At 51.4% G+C, this 13897-nt stretch overlaps 1 protein-coding gene across 1 annotated transcript; it reads right to left on the bottom strand.

Moving 5' to 3' along the window:
- Positions 1–1348: 1348 nt before the first annotated feature.
- TLDC2 (TBC/LysM-associated domain containing 2) lies at positions 1349–13131 on the bottom strand. Its single transcript, XM_012755291.3, has 6 exons — positions 12924–13131; positions 11470–11628; positions 10631–10783; positions 9319–9414; positions 3117–3190; positions 1349–2147 (listed from the first exon to the last, which is right to left on the bottom strand). Exons 1-6 carry the CDS (start codon positions 12954–12956, stop codon positions 2012–2014), a joined length of 651 nt encoding a protein of 216 aa, XP_012610745.2. The 5' UTR covers positions 12957–13131; the 3' UTR covers positions 1349–2011.
- Between the last annotated feature and the right edge of the window lie 766 nt (positions 13132–13897).

Raw genomic sequence — 13897 nt, 5'->3', positions numbered from 1 at the left:
CCCAGAGCACCCCCCCCCCCTTCCCAGTTCTACAGCAGTTCACCAGGAACAAAGTCTGCAGCTAGAGCCAAGGCTGGTGGTAACCAGAGGGTGCTGAAGATGCAGGCCAGTGGGGGTGGAAGCCACGAGCCCAAATATCTATGCTCTGGTACTCCCTTGGCGGCAGCCTCCCTGTCAGACTGGGAGTGAGGTGGCAGCCAGAGCAAGAAGGGGGGACTCAGTCTGGCAGATTACCTAGCAGTCTTAGAAGTATTGTCACTTTCCACTGTATAACCAGGTTCTGTTCCATCCACACTAGGCTAAAGAGTATTGGCAGTGTCTGCCATCCTGTATTATCACCTCCGTCCACCCATCCGTCCATCAGTAGATAACAAGGGTTGACTGTAATTCTTGGGAGAGTAGTTAAAACCCTTCTGTCACTCTCACCACGATGCTGTACGTGTGGGGATGTGTTCACACGTGGGCTCATAACGCACAAGCGAGGCCAACCATGATACTAGGTCATACTTAGCCTAGGTGCCTCTAAAACATTCAGGGGAGATAACTGGGTCTCGGATATTGTGTGCCCAGACCTAAGGGTCAAGAATGTAATATTCTTCTGTTAAGATTATTTTACCTCTAAATCATTGTGGTTTACTCTGGAATTATATCGTCCTAATATTGTATCATTGTGCTATCTGATAAATAACTGGACTCTGTTGTGTTTGCTTCTCTGTTACATATAAGGCAGCTGCACTTTGTGTTCCTGTAACTGTTGTAATTATGAGAACCATGTGCCATTTACAAGGTTAAGTTTTTCTTAAGAAACATCTTCACTATTTGTATAAAAGTGGAAATTTTAACAGCTTAGCCTCTAGGGAGTTACTGAACATTGTCACCTTGAGAATGTTAATGGAACTGCAAGTTAAAGTGGTTACTTCAGTTGGGTGAGGGAAGCAGCTGCAATAAAGCCTCGAGAATGTCTCCACCTTGAAACCACAGGTGTGCTCCTTAACCGCCTCCTCACACTGTCGGCTGCCCAGTTTTGACCCTTCTGTGCAAAGCAAACGCGTTTTGTGTAGGAATCCCCTGTCTCTTAGTACCTCAGCACTATGTTGGGTCTATGAGAAGGGAAGGTATCTAACAGGATCCACGATATTTAGTTTTCCTCATTCATCAGCTGGCAAGTAACAGCATGGCAAAGAATCTTTTCCTTCTGGCAGCAGGGTGGCACTAGCATGGGAAGGGACATGGGTTTTTCTTAGTTCTCCAAGTCCCTGTTGTATTAGAAAACATAGACTTTCCTTTCTTTTTAACCTCCCTGAGGTTCCTGCCTACAAAGGTTTCAACTTCTTTGTCCAAATGTGCATATTATTCATTTGCTGTTTCATATCTTCCTCATGAAATAGCAGATTTACAAGCACCTGGGACACTAGTGGCAGACAAAAAGCCATCGGTGCTCTTGAATAGGCAACAGGGCAGAAGAAGGGACGATGCTACTAGAGTCTTTATTAGTTTCACTGGATAAGCCCAGGTTTCTGAAGTTTGACAGTATTCTTTAAGTTAAAATAATTTCCACGCATACAGATTATAATCCCCTTTTTGTAAGAGAATACACACACACACACACACACACACAATCTCCATGGAAAATGGAGGGAAGGATATACATGAAAATATTAGGGGTTGTGGGGGTTGAATTTAAGGCAATTAGGAAATCTTTTTTATGTGAAACATGTAAGTTGTAGAACTTCTACAAAGATAATTTTCATGAGAGACTTTGTGCTGCCTGGGTAAGGTGTAAGCATCTTTCACTCCTTCAGAGTCACGTCTGCAAGAAAGCAGTGCCTGCCCCATCCCTGTCTTGGGTCCCCAGGCCACAAGGAGGATGGCCGGTGGCCACAGCCAACACGAGGGCGCTTTACCATCTGCGTTTCTGGCAGCATGGCAGTCCTGTGTGAGGAAGGCCTGGATGGCGTCCGGGAGCAGGGCTGAGTACCTGTTGCTACAGGAAGCTGCCCGCCACGGAGCATCAGCTCAGAACCCAGGCCTCCAGGTCCTTGATGCAGAACTGCTCCTGCCGGGCCAGCACCTCATTGTTGAAGGTTGCACAAGGGTAGCTTCCTCCGTGATACAAGTCTCCGTCCAACCACAGCCCAAACTGGCCACTAAAGACAAGAGGAAAATCTCAGCGTGGCTCCTTCCTGCATGTTGAAACCTTTAGGGTCTACCCCTGTTGTTAGCTCTTAGCCACACTGTGACAGCAGCCCAGTTTTGTCTGGGTTACATCTCCCCTTAATCCAATTATCCCGAATTGTTAGAGACTCAGCACATTGGTCCCCATGGCATTTAGAGCTTTTTTTAAAAACAGTGATGTTAATAAATACAGTGTGCAATCATTACCACAAGCCCGTTTTAGAACACTTGGAACATTTTTAAGATGGCAGTGCTTAACCAAAGGAGTATGAATTCTGAGAGCCCAGAATTCTTCAGAGAGCATCCATTCTACTCCCCTCATTTGACAGAGAACCTAGGCTGGAGCCAGGAAGTGAATTACTGCAAATCAGCAATAGCTGGTGTGTTCTGTGCCAAGCTGCCCCTCAATGGAGGCTTTTCAGGCAGTTGGGAGAGCAAAGAATTTGCCTGGTACTAATCAAGCAATGCTTTCATCTGCACCCTCAGGGTAAGATTTGCTCCGCCTGAATTTGAAGGTCACGCCAGGGTGAGAACAACCTTTTTTTTCCTATCCCGCTCCACCTCCTGGCCCACTCACACAGGCTCCTCCAATTACTTAGGTCCCTTAGCATTACTGGACTGACTGGCAAATTGAGGCATGCCCCTCTCTTGACTCTAGCCTCATCAATCATGTGGCATGCCATTCCCAAAATTACATAAGTTCAGACTAAGCTCTTGAGTGGGAGCGTCCATGCATCCTTAATGTTGGGGGTGGGCATCCTTTGAGGGGGTGGGCTGGCGGGCTGGGCAATGAAGGGAAGGGCCTGACAGTTAACCACCAGCCTCTCTGTTTTGTCTGGGGCAGCCCAGCCCAGCCTAGCAGCTCAGCCGGGAGACAGGGACCAGAACACAGACCCACACACACACACCGTCTCAAGACTTGGGAGGACAGAGACACGCACCTGCCACTGCCCATCATCAGTGAGTCCAAGTCTCCTTTCACAAAGAAAGAGTTGCTTCCCGTCCACTTAAAGACCTGGGGTGATAGGGAAAGGCTCAGGTTACTGGGCGAGTCCTGCCCTTGCAGTTTGACTCCACACCACTGGGTGGCAGTGTCGTGGAGGGAATGGCAGCCAGGCCCCAGCCGCGCTGCAGGAGATGCTCAGGGCTCTTGAGGTGTCTTGCACTAGTCAGGCTCCTTGGAGTTCACCACCTCATCCCCTCCAGTTTGAATTCCCACAGCCTAGAAATCACTTCATTCTAGGAATAGAACAAAAACCTCTGAGGCTTCCTGCTCCTAGAATTGGAGAGGAGTGGAGCAGTCCCGGTCAGGAACTTGGACTGATACTGCCATTAACTAATTCATCATTGTCTCTCACTGCCTGGCACTGCCTCACCGCCAGTTCCTCAGCAAGTCCTGCGGCTCTGGAGATGTGCCCTGGCTGCCACCATCTCTGACCCGTCCCTCTCCACTCTTGCCCATCCAGTTCAGGCCACATTCACCCCTTCCCTGGATCAGAGCCTCCCAAGTGGTCTCCCTGCTTCCCCTGTCTGCTGCCCATACTCATCTCCACACTGCAATCCAACTGATTTGTTCAAAATCCCAATCAAGTAGAGTGCAGTGGCTCACGCCTGTAACCCTAGCACTTTGGGAGGTTGAAGTGGGAGGATTGCATGAGGCCAGGAATTCGAGACCAGCCCGGACAACATAGTGAGACCCTGTCTCTACAAAAAAATAGAAAAATTAGCTGGGTGCAGTGGTGTGTGCCTACAGTCCCAGCTACTTCAGAGATTGAGGCAAGAGGATCACTTGAGCCTGGGAGTTTGAGGTTGTAGTGAGCTATGACAACCCCACTGCTCTCTAGCCCAGGTGACAGACAAAGACCCTGCCTCAAAAAAAAAAAATCTGAGTCAGATATTGTCACTCCTTTGCCTAAAGCCCTCCAATGGATTCTCAGTGCAAGGGGGGTTAAAGTCAACTCCCTACTATGGCCGCAAGCATGGCCTGCTCTGGCGCCTGACTTTTTCTCTGATCTCCTCTCCCCCTTATTGACTGCATGTCAGCTGCACTGGTCTTTCCGTCCCTGGAACACCCAAAGCTCACTTCTGCCTTACGACCTTCACACTTGCTGATCCCTCTGCCCAGAATGCTCTTCCCCCAGCTCCCCAAAGGGCCCACTTCTCATCCTTCAGCCCAAATGTCATCGCAGAGAAATGTCCCTGACGTCCCTATCTAAAGTAGCCCTTCATCCCAGACCCTGTTTTATTTCCCGCAGCATTTACCTCTCTTTGAGACGATTCTATTCCTGTGTCAATGTGCCACTGTCTGCCTCCTAACAGGTTAGTCCCATGTGGCCTGTCTTGATTCTGGCTTTATTCCTGGTACATGGTATAGATATCTGATGAATGAATAAATTATCCAAGACTCAAATTGGGCAATAAAAGGATTTTTAAAGGGCCAAAAAAGGATAGCATATTATTGCCTTAATTAGTTGCTAGAAATGCTATGAGCAAAGAGTTGTTTTTTTTTTCTTTTTTTTTTTTTTTTGCTCAAGAAACTGAAATCTATGAGCAAAGAGTTTTTAGCAAGAAAATGAACTAATAAAAAGGAAGTCCTGGGCTCAGGAGAGAAGAGATAATACTAACAAGTGACCACAAGAAGGCAAGAGCCTCTGCTCCTCCTCTGCTTTCTTCGAGGATGTGACCTTCAGGCTTGAAGGAGTAAGATAAACGTTGCTGGGGAAGAAATCAAGACCAAGTTCATGGTGCTGCTTGGAATCACGATCAAGGAACCACTGGGAATTCACGAAGAATTCAAGAAGTGCCAGAGACCAAAGATAGGCAAGAATTAACTGGTTTTTAAAAAAGATGGGATTCCATAATAACAGGGTAGAAAGGCAAGTAGCAATCCCCTGAAAATGTCATTCATTTCATTCAACAGTTTATTTTTCTTTTTTAACATTTATGCACTAGACACTGTTTTTAGGCACTGGGTAGAATGGTGAACACAATAGACAAAGATCTCTGCCTCATGGGAGAGAAGTGATGTGGAAAAGGGCAGTAAGGGTTTCCAGGGGATGGGTGTTGTCATTTTAGATCAGGTTGTCAGGGAAGGCCTCACTGAGATGGTAATACTAGAACCGAGATGGACTGGACGTGAGAATTGAGCCATGCAGAGACCCAGTGGAAGAGCATTCTAGGCAGAACAGCATGTGCAAAGGCCCTGAGGCAGGAGCAGGCCTGCATGCTTGAGGACTACTCGGAGGCCAGTGTGGTCGGAGCAAAGTGAGAGAAAAGTAGTAGCAAGAAACAACATCAGGGCCGGGCGAGGTGGCTCATGCCTGTAATCCTAGCACTCTGGGAGGCTGAGGCGGGTGGATTGCTCGAGGTCAGGAGTTCGAGATCAGCCTGAGCAAGAGCGAGACCCCGTCTCTACTATAAATAGAAAGAAATTAATTGGCCAACTACAAATATATAGAAAAAAAATTAGCCGGGCATGGTGGCACATGCCTGTAGTCCCAGCTACTTGGGAGGCTGAGGCAGGAGGATCGCTTGAGCCCAGGAGTTTGAGGTTGCTGTGAGCTAGGCTGATGCCTCGGCACTCACTCTAGCTTGGGCAACAAAGGGAGACTCTGTCTCAAAAAAAAAAAAAGAAAAGAAAAGAAAAGAAACAACATCAGGAAGAGGCCAGAAGATGTAGGGACTTGTAGGTCATTGTATGGACTTTGGCTTTTCTCCCAGGGGGAAAGGAAGCCGAGGAGTGACATGCTCTGACTTACCTCTCAAAAGGATCACTCCAGCTACTGTGCTGATGGAAGGTAGAAGCAGGGAGACCTTTTAGGACGGCAGTCCCCAACCTTTTTGTCCCCAGGGACTAGTTTTGTGGAAGACAATTTTTCCACGGCCAGGGTGGGGGAGGGGTAAGGCGGAGCTCAGGCGGTGATGCGAGTGATGGGGAGCGGCTGTAAACACAGATGAAGCTTCGCGCTTGCCCGCCGCTCACCTCCTGCTGTACGGCCCGCCAGTTCCTAAGTTTCATGGAGGACAATTTTCCCTTGGACGGGGGTCGGGGGAACAGCAGAGCCAGGGGACTGCAGCCCAGTCCCTAACGGGCCACGGACCAGAACTGGTCCGCAGCCCAGGGGTCGGGGACTGCAGCTTTAGGAGGCCATGGCAGGAACATGCACAAGTAATGATGGGGGCTTGAACCAGGATGGCAGCAAAGGGCAGAGAAGTGGCGGATTCTGGATATGGATAGAAGACAGGATTCGCTGACAGCTCCAGTGTGGGGTTGTGAGAGAAAGAGAAGAGTTAAAGAAGACCCAAGATTTTTGGTCTCAGCAGCAGGAAAGGTGGAGGTGCCAGCCACTTTGATGGTGGAGACAGCAGCGGGAGTGGGTTTTGTGGGGGAATGACGGGAGCTCGGTTTTGGACATGCTAGGCTGGAAATGCCATGTCTGAGATCCAAGTGGAGATCCCAGGTAGCAGCTGGGTGTATGTGAGTTTGGAGTCCAGGAAAGGGGCCTTCAGCACATGTGCGGCATGAGAAGCTCTGAGAAGGAACGATGAGACCACAGATGAGGGTAGTTGGAGAGGACACGAGAACTAAAACCTGAGCTCTGACATTAAAAAGTTTGGGGAGAGGAGGAGGAACCAGCAGAAGATTCTGACAAGGAATTGTCAGTGCAGTGGGAGGAAGATTCTAGAATGTCAAAATTCCGGTATGGGAACGCAGGAAGGCAAGTGGTGATAACTAGTGTCTCGCATTGATTCAGCATAACTGACCCCTCTCCTGTGTCCTGGGAAGACAGACGGAGGCATTCTGGGGATGGAGGCAGCGCAACAGACATGGGGTGTTTGGCCTTTAGCAAGGCAGTCCGTGGCTCCTTGTGACCCTGTCATGAGACCAGACGACTGCACGAGTGCACGCATCCGTGGTCAGTCTGTGCACTGCACTGGGAACTAGTGCTTCATCCATTGAACAAAATGTGAACAATATTTCTTGAGGGAGTGCTACGCCAATGCAGAGGGAGGTGCCCTACCTCACTCACTCTCACCCCCGCTCATTCATCCTTTTCAGTCCCTAAATGTACTTTCTCTTCTCTCCGTTTTCTGTGCTGTTGCTGGTGCTCCAAGAAGACCCCTACACCCTCCATCGTCTGGTGATCTTCTATTTGTCCGTCAAGATCTAGCTCAAGAAGCTCCTCCTCCAGGGAGTCTCCCTTGATTTCCCCACCCCCATTTGATACAGGTGCTCGTCCTCTGCACTTCCTTCACAGCACTTACTACTCCACGTTGTGATCGTCTCTCCTCCCCCAGCCAGGCAGCATCCCAAGCCAGGGACCCTCTGTGGTTTAGAGAGGTAGTGGAGCACTGTGGCCGAGTTCAGACTCCAGGACCTATTTCATCCTCACTGAGCTGTGTGAGCTTGGGCACATTCCTCAACCTCTCTGTGCCTTGGTTTCCCCATCTATAAGATCGGGAAGATAATAGCATGTACCTCATAGGATTATTGTGATGACTAAATGCACCAGTTTGTGAAAGTCCAAGAACAGCACCTGGCAGGCAGTACACTTGTACCCTTAGCTGCTATTATTATTCTTTCTTTCTTCTTTCTTTCTTTCTTTCTTTCTTTCTTTCTTTCTTTCTTTCTTTCTTTCTTTTTTTGTTTGAGACAAAGTCTAGCTCTGTCACCCAGGCTAGAATCCTGTGGTGTCATCATAGTTCATTGCAGCCTCAATTCCTGGGCTCAAGTGATCCTCCTGCCTCAGCCTCCCAAGTAGCTGGGACTACAGGCATGCACCACCATGCCTGGATAATTTTTTCTATTTTTGTAGAGATGGTCTTGCTTTTGCTCAGGCTGGTCTTGAACTCCTGGCCTCAAGTGATCCTCCCACCTCGGCCTCCCAGAGTGCTAGGATTACCGGCGTGAACCACCATGCCTGGCCTAGCTGCTATTGTTATTAGTAGTAAACGTAGCATGTAGCACTCAGTTGTATTCAATACATAACCCGGAAGCAGAAAATCTTTGGATGGAAGACATTTGGGACTATTATTCTCCTTCCTCCTTCAAAAGCCCCAGCACCTTGGCAGCCGTGCCATCTGCCTATACCAGTCACCATGTGCCTGTCACTCCCCAATCTCCTCGTCACCACTCGCCACTCTCCGGAGACTTGAGCTCTGACTCACCCCCTCCCGCGCTCCCTGGTGAACTTCGCCATCCACGTGGCCCCCTCCAGGCCTGCCCCCCAGGTCCTTTCCTCTTCACCCCAGTGGGTTTTCCCGCTGTCGCCTACAGTCACGTCCGGGAACTTGTCCTCACCAGCGACGGCTGGTGGCTCCTCCACAGTCTGTTTCAAAGGCCCCTGCTGTCACTGCTGAAAGGCTTTGACCTCAGGGAGACCTCTCGTCCGTGGAGCCCGTCTTAGCCTCAGTGTCCCTCAGTCCCCCCAGCTCGCCTCCCTCCTCGCCCAGTCTAGGTTCTGTTGTCCACTTCAGATTTTCACTGCCTTCAGCTTCCTTTTTTCCCTCTCTGCTTCTGTTAAACCGGCTTGGCAGAGGCCCAGCCCTGGCCGGACCCTCCCGTCCCCCCTGCAGGCCTGTGCCGGGGGCTGAGTGTTCCCGGAGGAAAGCGCGGCCGAGTGACTGGCTGCCTTCACACTCACGACCCGAACCGCCACCAACACAGCCCGGCTGTCCTCCTGCCGCTCTGGTCTGCTCTGGTCGGCTTCTCCCCCACACTGCGGGGACCACCTGGCACCTCCCTCCCCTGCAGCATTTGCGCCCCCTCCCTCATCGTCCCAGCTCTGACCTCACCCCTACTTCATAAGAAGCCCCTGGATGTGTCCACTGTCATTGTGCTGCCACCACGCCCTGGATCTACCTGCACTGGACCCATTTGTCTTCCCGCCCCTTCCTGGGAAGATAACCCCCTCTCAGCCAGTCAGTGGTGGCCAGAGATCTACCGCGCATTTCTTTTAAATGAAGACAGGCAGGCCAAGGTGGATGTCTGACCACCACCGTCCGTCCTGCTGCAGGCCCCTGTGGAAAGATGGCGGACAACTGGCTGCCCAGCACGGAGGGTGGAGCTGGGGGCCACTGGGACCCCAGGAGCTTGTCCTGCCACAGACCCCACCGCACCCCGTGGAAGGTTGGGAACATCACCTTCAGCTGTGGCGAGAAGGAGAAGAGGAATGTCTCGCCGGTACCGTAGAAGCCTTTGCTGAGTCGGATAGCTGAGGAGGAGAAGGCGCCGAAGGTCTGGAAAGCAGAACTTGCGGTTTGCAGCGGGAAGGGAGGTGGGCGTCCTCTGGCAGCCCTGTTCTCCAGGCTCGCCCTGGAGGGGCGCCTGGGAAGCCGGGCAGAGCTGCGGAAGGGGCCTCCTCCACGCTCCGTCGGCGGGAACCCTCACGTCCCCTCCGCCGGGAGGAGCTCTGGTTGGCTTCCTCCTCTGCATGGTCGGGACCCTCCTGCTTTTTCTTACAAGTAGTTATTTTACACAAGAAATCCTTGTGGAAAAATCAGAATGTATAGGCAAGCAGAGAGAAAAAGATAAAGCCATCCCAAACCCTTTTTCTTCCTTCCCAAGGTAACTGCTCTTAAGGTTTCCGTGCATTTCCATCAGCATCAGTCCAATGCCAGTACACGTATTTTACACAAAAGCCGAGGGCCTATATGGTGCGTCTGTTTGTCCTGGCTTTAAAAAGAAAAGCTTAAGACTTTTAAAAGCTTCGGTTCTACATCACGTTTCTCGCCTGCCCAGCATTTCACTATATGGAGCGACCATAGTTGCCTTAGCCATTGTCCTCCTGTGAGATAACTAAGTGGACGGTGACTTTTCACTCAATGCTAGGGGCAGAGTCGGGGTCGATCCCTGGGGGCAGCTAGGAGTATTAGGTTTTTGCATTAATATTAGGAGAAAGTTCCTCATAGCCAGCAACGTTCTTCTATGCAAGGGAAGGAGTGAGCTTCGTGCCCTTGAGGTGGGAAGTCATTCCATCAACATTTTGAGGAAGGAGCTCCTGCCCAAGCGGGGGTCCTCCAGGACACCAAGCTCTCTCCCAGCTCTAGTACCTTCCTTCCTAAGAAGAGCATGTGAAACCAGCTTCCAATCCCACTTCCCTTCTGTGTAGAGAACTGGCCTGAAATTCCACCATTAGAGAGACTAGATGGACTTCAGGCATTGCTGTTTCAAGGTTCCTCTTGTAAATGCAACCATTTCTGGGTTGGTCCTACTCTCTCTGTTCCACGTCTATCCTGGCATGTAGAAAGAAGGTGCTTTGTGTACATGTGCTGAGTGAATAAATGCAGGCATGAGTCTGAGTAGGAGTGGGAAGGCCTCAACTCCATCATCGGTGTCCATTACAGGTGACTCAGTCTGTCACCTCTGCCTTCTCCCTGAGGCTGCCCTGGGGCAGGGCCCACTGATGCCCGGTCGGGAGACCCCCCAGCCTCAGGGGCCCCCGGCCTCGCTCACCTGCCCGTCCTGGTCCCGCAGCACCAGCAGCGCTGGCCCACCACGGCCCTCCATCTGCCGGTACAGGCTCCGCAGGCTGAAGCCATCCCTTGACGTGCAGAAGACCAGACTCCAGAGACAGCCACTGACTCTTGGGGGGAGGTGGAAGCTGAGCTGAGGACAGGGCTGGGGGTGAGTGAGGGACTACTCTTCCTCCTGCCCACATCCTTGGGGACCCAGAGAACTGGGGTTGAACAGCCACCACTCATCCAGGCATGGTGTTTTGCAGGTTAGAGAGCAGCTTGCTGTCTCTAGGGATTTTCATGCCCATGAGCAATAGCCCTATGTAGATAGGGGTGATTATTCCCATTTTACAGATAAGGAAACCGAGGCTCAGGGTGATGGAGCAACTTGCTCAAAGCCCACACAGGGAGTAAGTGGCAGAGCCAGGATTTGAACCCAGGTCAGCTCTCTCTCAGGAGCTTCTCTCCTTGGTCGCCCTGGCCCCCTGGGGCCAGAGAACAGAAGAGATGCTGAGCCCCTCCTCCTCCTCACCCCTATCTGGTCCTCCCGCCCCTGCCAGCTTTGGCTTCCAGTCCTGAGGGCTGGTTCTATGCAAGAATTAGCTTCTTTCATGATGTCCTTACCCTCCTGGTCCAGAAGAGGGTGGTGCTAGGACCCCGATCATTTACAAGAAAGGAAGGGAAAGCTCAAAGAGAAGAAACGTTTGCCCGAGGTCATGCAGTGAGCTGGGCACGAGCAGGAGTGACCCGGAGCCCCCGGGGCGGCTGGAGTGGGGCAGGAGAGAGGGACCCGTAGGCTCAGGGCTGGACTCGTCGAGCCACAGGCCATGCCCGGACCTGCCTGATCTCGGAGGCGCCCAGAACCTGGCTGGCTGCTGTCAGCTGGGGCTCCGGCGGGTCTTCAGCAGCAGGAGCTGGGGCTGGGGCGGCTTCCTCCTCTTCCTCCTCCTCTTGCTCACCCTCCTCCCCAGACAGAGCATCCTCCACCTGGCTGGGCTGTGAAGACACAAAGAGGCCTGGTGGGTTGCGGGACAGGAGGCTCCCGCTTCCACCGTGACCCCAGCCCGAGAGCCTCCTTACCCCCTGCCCAGGCCCCTGCAACCCCCAACCCAGCCCACGGTAGCTGGGACATTTCCACAACAGACAGGACTCTGCCCCTCCCTCCAGCCTGCTTCCTCCCTGGGCACTGCGGCTGAGGGCCAGCACACGCCCCCGGCACACCGTGGGCCCTGCCGGCTGCCTGCCTGTTTGCTCTGGGTCTAGGGTGGGTGCCAGGGATCAAGTTCTAAGCTTAGGAGCAGGGGAGACGCGCAGGTGGCAGCCCAGCCCTGGGAGCTGCAGTGGTGTGTCTTTGTGCATGAAATAGCGACAATAACAACAATATTGACAATGATAAGGGCTGACGTTGCCATAGCACACACTTGACCAGGCCGGTATTAAGTGTTGGCTGTGTTAAGATCTCTTTGAATTTTCCCAAGGATACTAAGAAGAATGTGTGTCTTATCGTCATCATTTTACGAAAGAAGAAAATGAAGCCCAGAGGCTTGCCCGTCAGCCAGCAAAAGGATACATGTAGTCACACATGCGATAATGTGTGTAAGTTCATGTAAAATGTGTGTCTTTCCATGTGGATTGTGGCTGGCTTAAGATAGAGTTGTGTAGGCAGTGTGAGAAGGTATGGAGTATAAATTTGTGTGTTTACATGTCAACATGTTTGTGAGTTGGGATTGCATAAATATATGTGTGTATCAGTGGGCTGGTATATTGTGTGTGCTGGTATATTCATTCATTCATTTGCTCATTCATTCATTCATTCAACTGAGCTTCCACTGTGTACCAGAGTGTGTGTTTAAGTGTGTGAGTATGCGTGTGTGTACATGTGCATGTGTGCCTGCGCCTAGCGGCTTTGGGGCTTTTTATAGGAAGGAGAGACCTCCTAGAGGCCGAGAGATGGACAGGAGCCCCTCTCCTGCCCTCCTGTTCCCAGGCCCAGGCCTAAGGAGGGGCCGCATGAGCTCTGGACACAACTCCATCTGGCACCCAGTCCCAGGAAGAAAGGACAGAGGCAGTGGTCTGTCCCACTTGAGGGTTTCAGGACCAGGGGGCTTGGGGCTAATAAGGTTCTGAGTCAGTCCTTGCTCCAAACCCCAGGCCAGCTAGGGAGGGACTTGAGAGGGGCACAAGTCACCTGCCTGCATCCAACCGTAGCCCAGGCCCCCCATGCCGGCAATCTCACCTCCCCCTCCTTCCCGACCTGACCCGCAGCCTGGGCCGGACCCCCGAGCCCTTACCAGCCGCGTGTAACGCCAGCGGAGGCCCTTCATTCTCCCGTCCTGTCCCAGCCGGGGCAGTGAGTGAGTCCGCAGCCCTGCCAGGGGAGGAGGCGCTGGTGGGTGAGGCCTAGAGATGAGAGGGAGAGGCCTGGGCACACCCAGCTAGCTCCATGCCACCCAGCTGCCCTTTGTTCCCTCTCACCTGTCACTCCCAGGCTGAGCTACTCCTGGGTGGGTCTGTGAGCAACTTGGCATTCAAGGCCTCACCTGCAGTTAGCATCTAATGCATGTTAGCCACACACAAGAAATTCTGGTTGGGGTTCCCTCCTACCCCCTTCCCTCTGGCAGCCTGGCCTGGGGACTGTGGGCCTTTGGGCAGATGCCTAAGGCCCAGGCTGGGAGTCTGGGGCCTCTGGTTCCCTGTAGGACTGACCTTGGGTGAGTCCAATTGCACCCCCAGGCCTCAGTTTCCCCACATGCAACAGGTAATATGTTGAACCAGATAATCTCAGAAGCTGTCACAGGACTGACAGTCTGCAGTTCAAGTCCCTCCCAAAGCCAACGAGCACATTGGAACAGAAGCTTGACACCATATGCCTAGACCAAAAAAAACAAATCTTTTTAAAAAAATCTTTTTCTCTAATTAAAAAATAATTGTTATTGTAGAAAATTTGGGGAGTCCAGAAAAAAATAAAGAAGAATATAAACATATTCATAATTCCATTTTACAGAGATAAACTCTCAACTCCCAAGGGTAATTTTCCAGTCCTTTATATTTATTTCATATAGACAGAAATACACACGTTTGTAAATGGCTCATGCCTTATATAGTTTTATAAAGCATGCTCTCAACAACAAATGAGACTTTTTCCAATGACATTCGGCATCGCTTAAACACATGATTTTGAATGGCTGAGTGTTATTTCATCATAGAACATTCCTAACTTATTCTCCCTACTGTTGGATGTGTTGTTTGCATCTAATTTTCTGTG

Source organism: Microcebus murinus, chromosome 16, assembly GCF_040939455.1.
Source record: "Microcebus murinus isolate Inina chromosome 16, M.murinus_Inina_mat1.0, whole genome shotgun sequence".
Classification (NCBI taxonomy): domain Eukaryota; kingdom Metazoa; phylum Chordata; class Mammalia; order Primates; family Cheirogaleidae; genus Microcebus; species Microcebus murinus.
Note: the sequence above shows the minus strand (reverse complement) of the source record. Positions and strands in the feature narration are given on the sequence as shown.